General features: G+C 42.6%; 1 protein-coding gene across 1 annotated transcript in view; it reads right to left on the bottom strand.

Annotated features, from left to right (window-relative positions):
- Window positions 1-5,190: 5,190 nt before the first annotated feature.
- Window positions 5,191-14,157, bottom strand: part of LOC122547844 (uncharacterized) — a 39,745-nt gene continuing 30,778 nt past the window's right edge. The window contains exons 12-15 of the mRNA XM_087974817.1: window positions 9,547-9,849; window positions 9,139-9,456; window positions 6,951-7,271; window positions 5,191-5,906 (exon numbers count right to left, since the gene is read on the bottom strand). Of these exons, the coding sequence (XP_087830943.1) occupies window positions 5,524-5,906; window positions 6,951-7,271; window positions 9,139-9,456; window positions 9,547-9,849 (1,325 nt within the window). The 3' untranslated portion in view covers window positions 5,191-5,523. The remainder of the gene's footprint in view (window positions 5,907-6,950; window positions 7,272-9,138; window positions 9,457-9,546; window positions 9,850-14,157) is intronic.

Genomic DNA, 14,157 nt, shown 5'->3' with positions numbered 1-14,157 from the left:
GATCTCTTTGTGCTATAATATGGCCCATGATATCTATTTCTTGATTATGTTCCTCCTGTCACACATAGATGAGATTTTCCCAGATTTTCTTCTGTTCCATAATGCCTACCAATACTTGGCCTTGAAGTGGGTGCCACAGACATCCAGATCTTGAGTCTAACTATCTGGACCAGACTAACGATCAGGATTGCATACAATCTAGTCGACTGTATTCGCTACTCACAATGTGGTCTACTCTACGTTGGGGAAACAAAGCGTAGACTGGGTGACTGCTTTGCAATACACCTGAGTCCTGTTCGTGAAAAACACCCTGATACTGGATTCTTTTTCCCCGAGTTCATAGCTTTCCTGGTTTTCATTCTAACCTTAATTCTAGTGCCTGCCATGATAGGATTCAAACCCATACCCTCAGATATGGATTCTGGCTTAATACTCCAACGATAATACCACCGGGACAATACCTTCCCTCCTCATCAGCCATCTTCAACCTTCACTCCCTTCAGAACCAACACACAGTGGCAGCAGTGTGTACCATCTACAAGAACCATTGCGGCAACCCACCAAGGCTCCTTTGACAGTCCCTTGCAAACTCACAATCTCTACCAGCTAGAGGTACAAAGGCAGCAGAACCATGGGAGTGCCATCACCTGCAATGTGGTGACCAAGGTGCACACCATCCTGATTTGGAGTCAAAGCACCTTTCCTTCACCGTCTCTGTGTCCAAAACCTGGAACCGACTTACAAACAGCCCTGATACTCAAAGAATTGCAGTGGTTCAAGACGATAATTCATCTGCACCTTCTCCAGAGCAATTAGTTCGGCAAAGAACACCGACCGAGTCAGCATCAGCCATATCCCATTAACAAATGAATAAAGAATTCACCAAATATCTATTTCTGGGATATAACACTCCTGTGGTTCTAAAGCTGTGGTATTCCTATAGCTTTTCTTAACAAGGGTTTCCCGCCAATATCTTGCCCTGGTTGTGTGACCTTGTTTACTGCATTAGACACAAACCCTCAGTCTGTCACCTACACTGTAGAATATTCACTCCTTCATCAGTTTGTGGATCTCCGATATCTGGTTCTGGGGACTGTGTCCCTCAATAACTGGGGTATTTGCTCATACACTGGGTTTTAGTTCTCCTCCAAAATCAAGTCCTTGGGTATATTTGCCCAGTGACTGTAGTCATTCAGTCCAGTACTAATTTCATTTCACCTTTCATTTTTATTGATTTCATTTCACATCAAAACTTTTACATCAATGAAAAGACTTTTTAAAAAGCTGCAGGCCGTAATCTGAATAACTTTTATTTCTACAATATTTTTCACAAGACCCAAGGGATCAGCCCTCCACCATCCATCCCATTCTTCCACTCCATCCTGATTCACCTTCCACTCTCCCCCATTCCTCATTCCATGCTCCCAATCCCCATTCCCTCTCCTTAACGTCAACTCTCCTGTTTTCTCCCAATTCCCCTTTTCAATTCTCCTGAGTCCATTGAAGTTTTATCTCCCTGAATGAGCTGTTGCAGTGCAGTAGCTGAGTATTTTCCATTGAAAGTTGGAAAGCACCATTCTCAAACATGACAGTGACATTTCTGGACAATTCGCATCTTGAATTCATCTGAATGTGAGTCTTATCCATCTATTGGTCACTGCTGAACCTGTAATATAGACAGCAGAGTAAGATACAATTGTGTGCCACAGGCAGTCTGAGCCAAAAATACAGATAGACACAAAAACACAGGTAGACTTTCAGACCCCAAACGCGAGATAGTCGTTCCTTATTCTGGGAGATTGTCCCTAAAGGAGAGATGGCCATTCCTTATTCTGGGAGATGGACAAATTAGCCCACAAAAGGTTAGGTCATAAAATAAGTGCCCATTGTGTTGGAGATAGTAGATTAACATGGATAGAGAGTTGTCCAAGGGACAATAAACTGCAAGTGGGGATAAAGGTTTCTTTTTCAGGTTAACAACTTGTGACCAGTGGGGTCCTGCAGAGGTCAGTGCTGGGGCCACAACTGTTTACAATATATATTCACGACTTGGAGGGAGAAAGCAAATGTAATGTAGCTAAATTTGCAGGTGACACAAAAATGGGGAGAAAGGCAGGTTGCAAGGGGGTGACAAATAGTTTAAAGAAAAGTATTGATCGGTTAGGTAAATGGGCAAATAAAGTGTGATCTGACAAAATGTGAAGTTATTGTTTTGGAAGGGACAACAAAAGATCAAGCAAATGGAGAAAAACTGCAGAAAGCTGCAACACTGAGGGACTTGGGGATATTTATGCATGAAACACAGAAAGTTAACACAGTCACTCCTGATGAAAGGTCCCAACCCGAAACATCATCTCCCCTGCTCCTCCAATGCTGCCTGACCTGCTGTGCCTTTCCAACTCCACATTTCATTGACTCTGACTTCCAGCATCTGCAGTCCTTACTATCTCCAAGCCACCACACAGGATTCAACAGGTAATCAGGATGGCGAATGAAATATTGGCCCTTATTTCAGGAGGGGGGTTAAAGTGTAAGGGTAGGGGTGTCTTACTGCAACTGTACATGGTGCTGCTGAGGTCACATCGGGAGCAGTTTGTATGGTTTTACTCTCCTTATTGAAGGAAAGAGATTATTTCATTGGAGGCCATTCAGAGAAGGTTGATTCTCTTCTGAGTAAAGTTTAAACAGTTGGGACTCTACTCGCAGGAGTTTAGAAGATTCAGAGGTGATCTTATTGAAACATGTAGCATTCCTCTGGGGCTTGACAGGGTAAATGCTAAGAAGATATTTCCCCTCATGGGACAGTCTAGGAGCAGTGGACACAGTCTCAGATTAAAGTGATGCCAATTCAAGATTGAGATGAAGAGGAAATTCTTCTGTCAGAGGGTTGTGTGTCTTTGGAACTCCTTACTGCAGACAGCTATGGGGGCAGAGTCCTTGTATGTACTTAAGGCTGAGATAGATAGATTCTTGATCAGTTGGGGAATTGAGGATTATGAGGAAAGGGCAGGAAAGTCAACGTGAGGGGTGTTGGATCAGCTATGATTCTGTTGAATGGCAGAGCAGGTTTGAGGGACCAAATCCTTCGAGTTCACTAATGCTCTTTAGGAGAAGAAACTAGTATCCTGACCTGGTCTGGTATAAAAGTGAGTCCAGGCCTGCAGCATTGTGGTTGATATTTAAGTGCCCTCTGGGCATTGAGGAATAGTCTAGCCAGCGATGATCAGATCCTGAAGTTTTTTTAAAAATGTCTGTCAATTCAAGAATTTGATGGATAAATTTGTGACCATCTGCCCTTATCCGAAGAGATGATGGCTACAGAATAAGTTCTTGGTTGTGATCAGGTCCATAATTATGCAGGACTCTGTTGTTCAGGTACATAACTGCTGACTTATCTTTCAGATGATGGAATATGCTGTGTAACCCAACAGAACAAGCTGTCCTTATTCTCAGAGATGGGTTCTTTAGGTCAGATCATCTGACCTTATTGTGGGAGATAGACTTAAGTGCTGTGATGTCTGAGCTTATTCTGGAACACAAGGCCTATGGGCCTGACCCCCTTCTATGGGGGATGAAGACCCCGGGACCCAGTGATCAGAAAAACTTCAAAGTATGAAAGGATCGACATTCAACTCTTAGTTTGTTTCTAATGTGTTAGCTAGAATCTCAGAGTCAGGTGAGAAATTATGGTGATAAACTGAACATAAACCTTACACATATAGGCAGTATATGTTATTGTTCATTTGGTAGTGAAAGTTCCAATTACCTTAACAACAGTAACAAAGGTGCTGTAGAGAAAACTTAGAATAAAGAGAATGGCAAAGGCAGCAACTGTTAGTGCGTTGTCATCTCCATCCATATCTTCCACTTCTTCCTTCCCTTCTTCTCCTTTCACATCGGGAGGGACTGCTAAAACAGAGAGATATTGTGGCTGTTAAGGTTGACTGTGAACATATCATTAAGGTCACCAGCATCTCAATAATCTGAGGATAATACAATTAAGGAGGAAACCATGGTACAGCTGCACTCGGAGCAGGAAACTTTTAGGAAAGCTTTCTCTCATTCTCAATCTGTCTGATTTTGTCTCGATCATTGCCTCTATCTTCCTCCCTCTTTCACTGCCTTCCATCTGGCCTTCGCTGATTCTCTCCCTTCTTTGTTTCATTGTCACTCTCATTGTTTCTCTCTCTCTCTTTGTCACATTCATTGTTTCTCCCAAAGGAATGCAGAAACAAACAACATGAACATTAAATTGTTTCCAAAATCGTAATCTTTCCAACTTTGTCAGTTCTCGGTTTCTCTGGTGCATTATCTAATCTACAGGCTGTAACACTCAAGTTCCTGCCTCCTTGGCACTAATAACACTCAATGACCAGCAAACAAACAAGTCTCTTGTGCAGCACTCTGAGATTATCCCCACAGTCAGGATGATATCCTTTATAACTTCAAACACGTCTTCCTTTTTGATTCTATAACTACCTTGTAATATCAATTGTAGAATAGAACATCTGCTCAATGACACAAAGACTTGTAGGTGGTGAAGTGAGGGATGAAATGAGTCTGAAAGCCTACAATTCATGGATCACCGTGATGTGGTTTTGTAGCAAGCACTTTTGTTTCTGGGTCACAGGATCGTGGGTTCAAGGTTCATCACTGATCCTTGTGGTCCTCAGCTAAGTTGACACTCCAATGTAAGATTGAGAAAGTGTTGTGAGTATCGAAGAAGGTATCTCTTGATGAGATGATAAACAATGGCCCTCAGGTTGATGTATATGATCTCATGGCCATATTGAAAGAGCTGGGCGATTCTCTTCAGTGTCTCAGCCAGTCACCATTTATCTCTCAACCAACAGCAAAAAGCAGATGACCTGGTTATTATCAAGTTTTTATTGTAGAAACTTACTGTGTGCAATTTGAAATGGAGAAATCAAGAGACCAAAGGCAAGTACTGCTATGACATGATGATAATCAAAGTGTGGACTAATCACAGCAATTGACCACATCAATTTGTCTAAAATAAACCAAGATGAAAGGCAAGGAAATCACAATGGAGTGGGAGAGCTTTGTCAAGTAAAGATTCAAAAATGCCTTTCACTCTGAACATGCTGCATGCACCACAGCTCATGTCCCAAGTTATTGATTTATTTTCTCCCAAACCCATCAACAATGATCACTCTAAACTAACACTCAAACTTTTCATGTCAGGTTTATTGAAATTTGATCAGTACATTGACATACAATTAACATTCTGCGGAGTTTCACACATATTTCATACATAATCAGGGCAGCACACAAAACATTTCAAAAAATCCTGAGGATCTCAGGTATTTGGAAAAAACAATGTTGGCTGATTTGAAGATTTATTTTTACTCTCAAGTTCTGAGCAATGTTGGAATTTGTTCATGTTTGAAGCACATTGCTACCAGGAGAGAGGTTTCAAAGTGCTCACAACAGTTTTCTGGTTGTGTTAACCATCCATTTACAGGGATTATATAAATGGGTGATTGTATAAATCAGCAGATGTTATGAACAGGAGTTATAGCTATCAGTTAGAACAAGTGAGACATTAACCAGGTTGGGTTTACTGTGAGATTTATTAATGCTTCTGAACACATTTGTTGTAACTGACTCGTGTCCCACCACACAGGAGTATGTGGTGCCGCTGTTCCACTCCTCTGCAGAGACCGTCAAGTGACTGCCTGAATTCCAGCCACCTCTGCCGTCCTCAGTCACTGGCTGATGCATGAACCCTGTCTTCAGAAGGGTATCATTGGCCATCCAAACCAGGTCGATCTCTGCGGGAGAGAATCCAGTGACCAGGCAAACCAGGGTCGCAGTATGAGCAGTCTCCATCTCATCCGGTGAAGGGGGCAGGAGAAAGACTTGAGGGTGAGTCTTAACATCAACTGTAAACAGAGAAAATGGAGGTTAGACTTCATATTTCACTCAGTTTGTATCTACCTGACATGTTTGTCTATTAACATAAAACTAAGCAACTTCTGCATTCCCAGGAATTCCTCTGAGATCAGAAACTAAAAGCATTTCTTTTCCTGTTGATGTTTTGGGGAGGTTGTGCAAGGATGGGATCTTCAATCTTGTTCATTGTCTCACCATGAGTGAGGATCACCTTTTCAGAAAGTGTCCAAATCATTAATGGAGCTGTGCTGTTCTTCAAATTAATTAAATTCCTTCAAATCATGAGTGATTTAAAGGGATTAAACATGGTGAAACTGTTTCTAGTGACAAGCGAGTCAGAACAGACATTTCAGAGGAATGGCAAATGAACTGGTGGGTTATTAATTGAATTTGATTTGTTCTGTTCATTATGACAACTTGGAATGCACAGTGTGAAAGAGGGTACAAGCAAATTAAAGAGTAACATTCAGCAGGGAATTGGACATAAAATTGACAATGGTAAGGTTGCTGAGATGGAGCTGATGATTCATGGGATCATTTGAAGAGCTATTTCAAAGAGCTGGCAGTGACAAGATAGACCAAGTGGCATCTTTTCAAAGTGTACTGTTTCTGAGATAAACCATAGAGAACCACTTCCTGAGGTCAACAGGGAGGGTTCAGGCATTATTCTCTTGTGGTGCTCTCTGCTCTTTCTCCTTTTCCTCAAGGTGGATTTGCTCAGATCCAGCCTACACCTCAGACTGACCAATCTCCCTTACAGTTCAGTATTGGATTGATGGGATGTTCATGTTGAAAATACTGCTAATCCCTCTCTGCCTATCCTATTGCCATCAATCCATTCCCTAGGAGCTGGTGTGATTCACACCAAGGCTGCTGTGGTGATTTCAGGTTTCATCTGTTCAGTTTTTTGATGGGGCTCGCACACATCACTGGGCTTGTAACATAGTCTGACAACCTGTGTTAGGCTGCTCAGCATCATGGAATTAAATCACTTCATTTGCTAAGATTAGATGCACAGTTCCATGTACACGTACCTTGGGCTTTCCTGATTGACCTCTTCTCTGGCGTTGGCAAACTTCTGTCCTCCACCAAACACATACACTCTACCCCACTCTCCCACTCTGCAGCAGGGACTGTAAGTCTACTGAAGATGATCTCTTTATGTCCATTCTTCTTGGGACCCTGGGTCTTCACTCCATCTTGTCTCATGATTCCATCGACTTTCCAGGTTACCCTGACTCCCTCTAAATCAATGTGAAGTACCTCACAAAGAATGGTTGCTGTTCTGTTCCTCCAGATCTCTTCAAATGGAGGCTTGCTTATGGTGACCGAGATTCTGGAATCCAAACATTCATCTGGGAGGACAACGACAATGATTAATTCCTAACTCCCCAGTGGGATGTGCGTGTCACTTGCAAAGATGACAATTCATGCTCACACCAGACATACAACTAATAACTTCCTCAGCTCTTTCAGAGGGCAGTTATGACTCAGCGACATTGTTGTGTGCATGGAAACACCAGTCAGAGGGTCAAAGAGCCATACAGCACAGAAATAGACCCTACGGTCCAACCAGTCCATGCCGAACATAATTCCAAACTAAACTAGTCCCACCTGCCTGCTCCTGGTCCATATTCCTCCTCACGTTTCCTATTCATGTACTTCTCCAAATGTCTTTTCAACATTGTAATTGTACCCACATCAACCACTTCCTCAGGATCTTCATTCTACACACAAACCATTTTGCCTCTCTTGTCCTTTTAAAATCTCTCTCCTCTCATCTTAAATATATATCACACTCTTGAAATCCCCCATTATTGGGAAAAGATAACTATCATTAACCCTATCTGTTCCCCTCATTATTTTATAAACTTCTATCAGGTCGCCTCTCAACCTCCGACAGTGGAAAAATTTCCTGCCAATCCAGTCTTCTTTATAACTCAAATCTTCCATACCCGGCAGTATCCTGGTCAATCTCTTCTGAACCCTCTCCAGCTGAATAATACCCTTCCTATAACTGGGTAACCAGAACTGGACACAGTATTTCAGAAGTGATCTCATGAGTGTCCTTTTCAACCTCAACATGGCTTCCCAACTCTTATACTCAAAGGACTGAGTAATGAAGGCAAGTATGCTAAATATCTTTTTACCAACCTGTCTCATGTGACGCAAACATCAAAGAATTATGTACCTGGACTCTTCAGTTCCTCTTTTCTACAACATTACCCAAGGCTCTCCCATTCATAGCATCAGCCCTACCATTATTTGTTGTACCAAAGTGTAATATCTCGTATTTATCCACATTGAACTCCAGCCATTTTTTCAGCTCATTGACCTATTTGATAAAGATCCCTTTGAAGCCTTAGCAAACCTTCTTCACTGTCTGATGTACTACTAATTTTACTAACCGTGCTTTCCATATTCTCATCTAGATCTTTTATGTAAATGTCAAACAGACGAGGACTCAGAACCGGTGCCCTCGGGAACCCCGATGGTGACAGGCCTCCTGCAGGGTTGAAGTATAAGAACAGCTAGTATCTGTCCCTAAAGAAAGAACTACAAACCAAATTCCCACAGCTTCAGGGTTAATTTTTCTAATTCTGACATTTTATTTCCAATCTTTAGTTGAATTCAAATTCTGAAACTGCCTGAAATTTGAACCGTATTCTCTGGATTACTAACTGCACTTGTCTACCTTTGAACATTGTCAGGGATTTCTCCTTTCTCAACAAAGGTTTTATTTTCAAACCCCACTCAAAAGACCTGAGCTCATCATCCCGACTGATCTCCCCAATACCAGTCCTGAGGGAATGTTGTGCTGCCAGACATGCCGTCTTTTTACACAAAACAGTAAACATAAGGCCCCTCATCACATCACACATACCAAAGAGATCTTCTGGCTGCAAGTTCAGACAAGAGAAAGGGAGGTCTCCTCTGTGGCCACTCTCCCTTCTCTCTGGTTATTATGATATTGCTGTTTGTGGGCACTTATTGTGCAGAAATTAGTTCATATATTTCTTACATTGGAACAATAACTGCACTGCTAAAACACATTTGATCAACAGTGAAGTATTTTGGAACATATTGACTTTGTGAAAGGCACGACAAACCTGCTATGGCTATGACATGTACATTGTTCATGTTGAACTTGAGTGGTCCTAATAAAGTTTACAGCAGTGAGGATAAATGATTTCAATGTTGGAATTACGCCCAACACCCTACCTTCGATGTTCTTCAGTGTGGCACTGATGGTGGAATTGGAGGAGGGATGGAACACTGTACAGACGACAACTGAGCCTTTCCTCCACTCCTCTGCACTCACAGTCAGGTAATGCCTGACACGAAATGTCTGTGCCTGTTCTAGAGCAGTCAGTCCAGCGCTGGTGTTGGAGGAGATCAGAGTGCCGTCTTTCTCCCAGGAGACGTATACGAGGTCTGGGTAGAACTCAGTGATCACACACTCAAATGTGACTGTGTTTTTATTCTTGCTCTCTTGCGGTGGTACAAGCAGCAGTCTGACCTTGGGACTTTTTGGCTCAACTGGAACAGATGGGCAAACGAGAAAGCTATTTCATCATTTCTCACGGGATTAACAAGTTCAGGCATTTAAGTTCTGATCTGATTGCCTACCTTTTACTCCACGTATTTGCTTTGACATCGGTGAGGATGAGGAAGCACTTTGGGCAGAGCACACAAAATCGACCCCACTCTCCCACTCCTCAGCACTGGTTTGGAGTTGACTGATGACCGTGGGTAAGCTTCCTTCCTGTATTAACTGCTGATTCTTAATCACTTCACGTCTCTTCTTACCGCTGACTTCCCAGGAGATCTGAACCTGGCTTGGATCAGAACAGACCACTGCACACTCCACAGTAGCAGTCTTATTGATCCAAATCTCCACAATAGAAGGATTTCGGATAAATATAGACATTTCTGGGAATGAGAAAGGAAAAGTCTCAGAGGAATGGATATTGGTTGTTGTCAGTAACCCTCACAATTTTACTGAAGACAGTTTTGCATTGATCATGATCAATATGAAGTAAGGACAAGATGGAATTTAATTTTGAATCCTTTTTAACCAGTAAAATCTCCGGCTGATATTGATTGAAGCTACACTGCAGCTAGAACATTAAAAATAGAAACTCGGAGCGGGAACATGCCATTTGGTTCATTCAGTCTGATCATGCTGATCCTCTATCTCAATGCCATTTCCCTTCTCTCTTCCCATTCCCATTTATACCCTTAACCTCTATTTTCTTGCTAACCATGTTCAGTGACACAACCTCCCCAGGTTTCTGAGGATTCTGAGAACTCCACAGGTTCACCAGCCTCTGAAGAAAGTTCTTCTCAGTTCAGTCCAAAATGGCCTACCCTGTATGCTGAGACCATGACCCCTTGCTCTCCTACAATTCAGCAGTGGGTGTGAGTAACTTTTCGAACCTACACTCCAAAGTCTCTTTGTTCAGCAACACTCCCTAGGACCTTACCTTTAAGTGTATAGTCCTGCTAAGTTTTGTTTTCCCCAAATGCAGCACCTCACATTTATCTAAATTAAACTCCATCTGCCACTTCTCAGCCCATTGGCCCATCTGGTCAAGATCCCATTGTAATCTGAGGAAACCTTCTTTGCTGTCCACTCCACCTCCAATCTTGGTGTCATCTGCAAACGTACTAACCGTACCTCTTATGCTCACATCCAAATGACTTATATAAATGAAGAAAGGTTGTGGACCCAGCACCGATCCTTGTGGCACTCCACTAGACACAGGCCTCCATTCTGAAAAGCGACCCTGCACCACCTCCCTCTGTCTTCTACCTTTGAGCCAGTTCTGTATCCAAATGGCTAGTTCTTTCTGGATTCCATGAAATCTAACCTTGCTCACCAGTCTCCCATGAGGAACCTTGTTGGATGCCTTACTGAAGTCCATATAGATCACACCTACCGTTCTGCCCTCATCAATCCTCTTTGTTAAATCTTCAAAAAACTCAATCAAGTTTGTGAGGCATGAATTCCCACGCACAAAACCATGTTGACTATCCCTAATCAGTCCTTACCTTTCTAAATATATGTACATCCTGTCCTCCAGGATTCCATCCAACAACTTGCCCACCAACAAAGTCATGCTCACCGGTCTATAGTTCCCTGGCTTGTCCTTACCACCTTTCTTAAATAGTAGCACCACGTTAACCAACCTCCAGTCTTCCGGCACCTCACCTGTGACTATCGATCATATAACACCTGATCAGGTCCTGGGGAATTTATCCACTTTTATGCATTTCAAGACATCCAGCACTTCCTCCTCTGTAATATCGACATTTTTCAACATGTCACCATCTATTTCCCTACATTCAAAATCTTCTATGTCCTTTTCTAAAGTGAACACTGATGCAAAATACTCATTTAGTATCTCCTACATCTCCTGCGATTCCACACAAAGGCTGACTTGCTGATCTTTGAGAGGTCCTATTGTCTCCCTCGTTACCCTTTTGTCCTTAATGTATTCGTAAAAACCTTTTGGATTCTCCTTACCCTATTTGCCAAAGCTATCTCATGTCCCCTTTTTGCCCTCCTGATTTCCCTCTTTAGTATACTCCAACTGCCTTTCTATTCATCTGAGGATTCACTCGATCTATCCTGACATACGCTTCCTTCTTTTTCTCAACCAAACCCTGAATCCAGCATTCCCTACATCTACCAGCCTTTCCTTTGACCCTAACAGGAATATACTGTTTCTGGACTCTTGTGATCTCATTTCTGAAGGCTTCCCATTTTCCAGCATCCCTTTACCTTCGAACATCTGCCCCAATCAGCTTTTGAAAGTTCTTGCCTAATACCGTCAAAATTAGCTTTCCTCCAATTTAGAACTTCAACTTCTTTACCCTTTTCCATCACGATTTTAAAACTAATAGAATTATGGCCGCTGGCCCTAAAGTGTTCCCCCACTGACACCTCAGTCACCTGCCCTACCTTATTTCCTAAGAGTAGGTCAAGTTTTTCACCCTCTCTCATCGGTACATCTACATATTGAATCAGAAGATTTTCTTGTACACACTTAATAAATTAGATTAGATTAGATTACTTACAGTGTGGAAACAGGCCCTTCGGCCCAACAAGTCCACACCGACCCGCCGAAGCGTAACCCACCCATACCCCTACACTTACCCCTTTACCTAACACTACGGGCAATTTAGCATGGCCAATTCACCTGACTTGCACATCTTTTGGACTGTGGGAGGAAACCGGAGCCCCCGGAGGAAACCCACGCAGACACGGGGAGAATGTGCAAACTCCACACAGTCAGTCGCCTGAGTCGGGAATTGAACCCGGGTCTCTGGCGCTGCGAGGCAGCAGTGCTAACCACTGTGCCACCGTGCCGCCCCTCAACCCTTAAAACAATGGCAGTTCCAGTCTTTGTTTGGAAAGTTAAAATCCCCTACCATAACCACCCTATTATTCTTACAGATAACTGAGATCTCCTTACAAATTTGTTTCTCAATTTCCCGCTAACTATGAGGGGTTCCATAATACAATCCCAATATGCTGATCATCCCTTTCTTATTTCTCAGTTCAACCCAATTAACTTCCCTGGATGTATTTATGGGAATATCCACCCGCAGTACAGCTGCAATGCTTTCCCTTATCAAAAACGCCACTCCCCCTCCTCTCTTGCCTCCCTTTCGGTCCTTCCTATAATGTTTTTATCCTGGAATGTCAAGCTGTCAGTCCTGTCCATCCCTGAGCCATGTTTCTGTAATTGTTATGATATCCCAGTCCCATGTTCCTAACCATGCCCTGAGTTCATCTGCCTTCCCTATTCGGCCTCTTCCATTGAAATAAATGCAGTTTAATTTATCAGTCCTACCTTGTTCTCTGCTTTGTCCCTGCCTGCCCTTACTGTTTGACTCGCTTCTGTTCTCAACTGTACCAATCTCAGATTGATCTGTTTCCTCACTATCTCCCTGGGTCCCAACCACCCACCTTACTAGTTTGATTCCGCCCAAGAAGCTCTAGCAAATCACCCCGCCAGTATATTATCCCCCTTCCAATTCAGGTTTAATCCGTCCTTCTTGTACAGGTCACTTCTACCCCAGAAGAGATTCCAATGTCCCAAAAATGTGACTCCTTCTCCCATGCACCAGCTCTTCAGCCAAGCATTCATCTGCTCTATCCTCCTATTCCTATCCTCACTAGCTCATAGCACAGAAGTAATCCAGATATTACTACTCTTGAGGATCTCCTTTTTACATTCCTGCCTAACTCTCTATATTCTCTCTTCAGAATTTCATCCACTTCCCTTCCTATGTCGTTGGTTCCAATGTGTACAATGACCTCCTACTGGGCCCTCTCCCCCTTAAGAACATTCTGCATCCTCCTGAGACATCCTTGATCCTGGCACCAGGGAGGCAACACATCATTCTGATGTTTTGCTACTGGCCACAGAAACATCTGTCTGAGCCTCGGACTAGAGAATCCCCGAACACAATTGATCGCTTGGAACCTGACATACCCCTCATTGCATTAGAGCCAGTCTCAATACCAGAAACTTGCTGTTCGTGCTACATTCCCCTGAAAATCCGTCACCCCTTACATTTTCCAAAACAGCATACTTATTTGAAATGGGGATAGCCACAAAAGATCCATGCATTACCTGCCTATCTCTTTTACCTTTCCTGGAGTTAACCCATCTATGTGACTGTATCTGCAACTTTTCTCCCTTCCTATAATGGCTATCCATCACACCCTCTTGCTCTTGTTAATTCCTCATTGCCTCTAACTGTCTCTCCAACCGATTCATTCGATCTGATAGGATTTGCAACCAACGGCATTTATTGCAGATATAATTCTCAGTAACACGTAAACTCCCACATCCGACAAGAAAAGCACATCACTCTACTAAAGGCTATTTTTGCTTTTTTCTATCTACAGACCCAGAAAATAACTTTGTCTTATTCCTCTACAAAACACTGCTCCAGGTTAACTTAATACTTATGGCTTCTATATTTAAGTTTAATCAAGAGACATATCTCAATAAAACATATAATCAAGAAAGAACCCACTCTTACTCACAACTGCAGACTTACTGTAAGGCCACACTTAAATCTATTTACTTATCTGTTTCTGTCTGTGACCTCTCCAAACAGGTTCCTCCAAGATCAGTTGTACATCTCACTGTTTGTTAATTTTCCTAGACGCACTCTAATGTCCAGCGATACAGGAATTCAAACAGCAAAGGCAGTAAC

Source organism: Chiloscyllium plagiosum, unplaced genomic scaffold (genome assembly GCF_037043375.1).
Source record: "Chiloscyllium plagiosum isolate Xiang-an unplaced genomic scaffold, Cpla_swu_hap1 HiC_scaffold_27, whole genome shotgun sequence".
In the NCBI taxonomy this organism is placed as follows: domain Eukaryota; kingdom Metazoa; phylum Chordata; class Chondrichthyes; order Orectolobiformes; family Hemiscylliidae; genus Chiloscyllium; species Chiloscyllium plagiosum.
The sequence above is the reverse complement of the archived record's forward strand: the minus strand, read 5'-3'. Positions and strand labels throughout refer to the sequence as shown.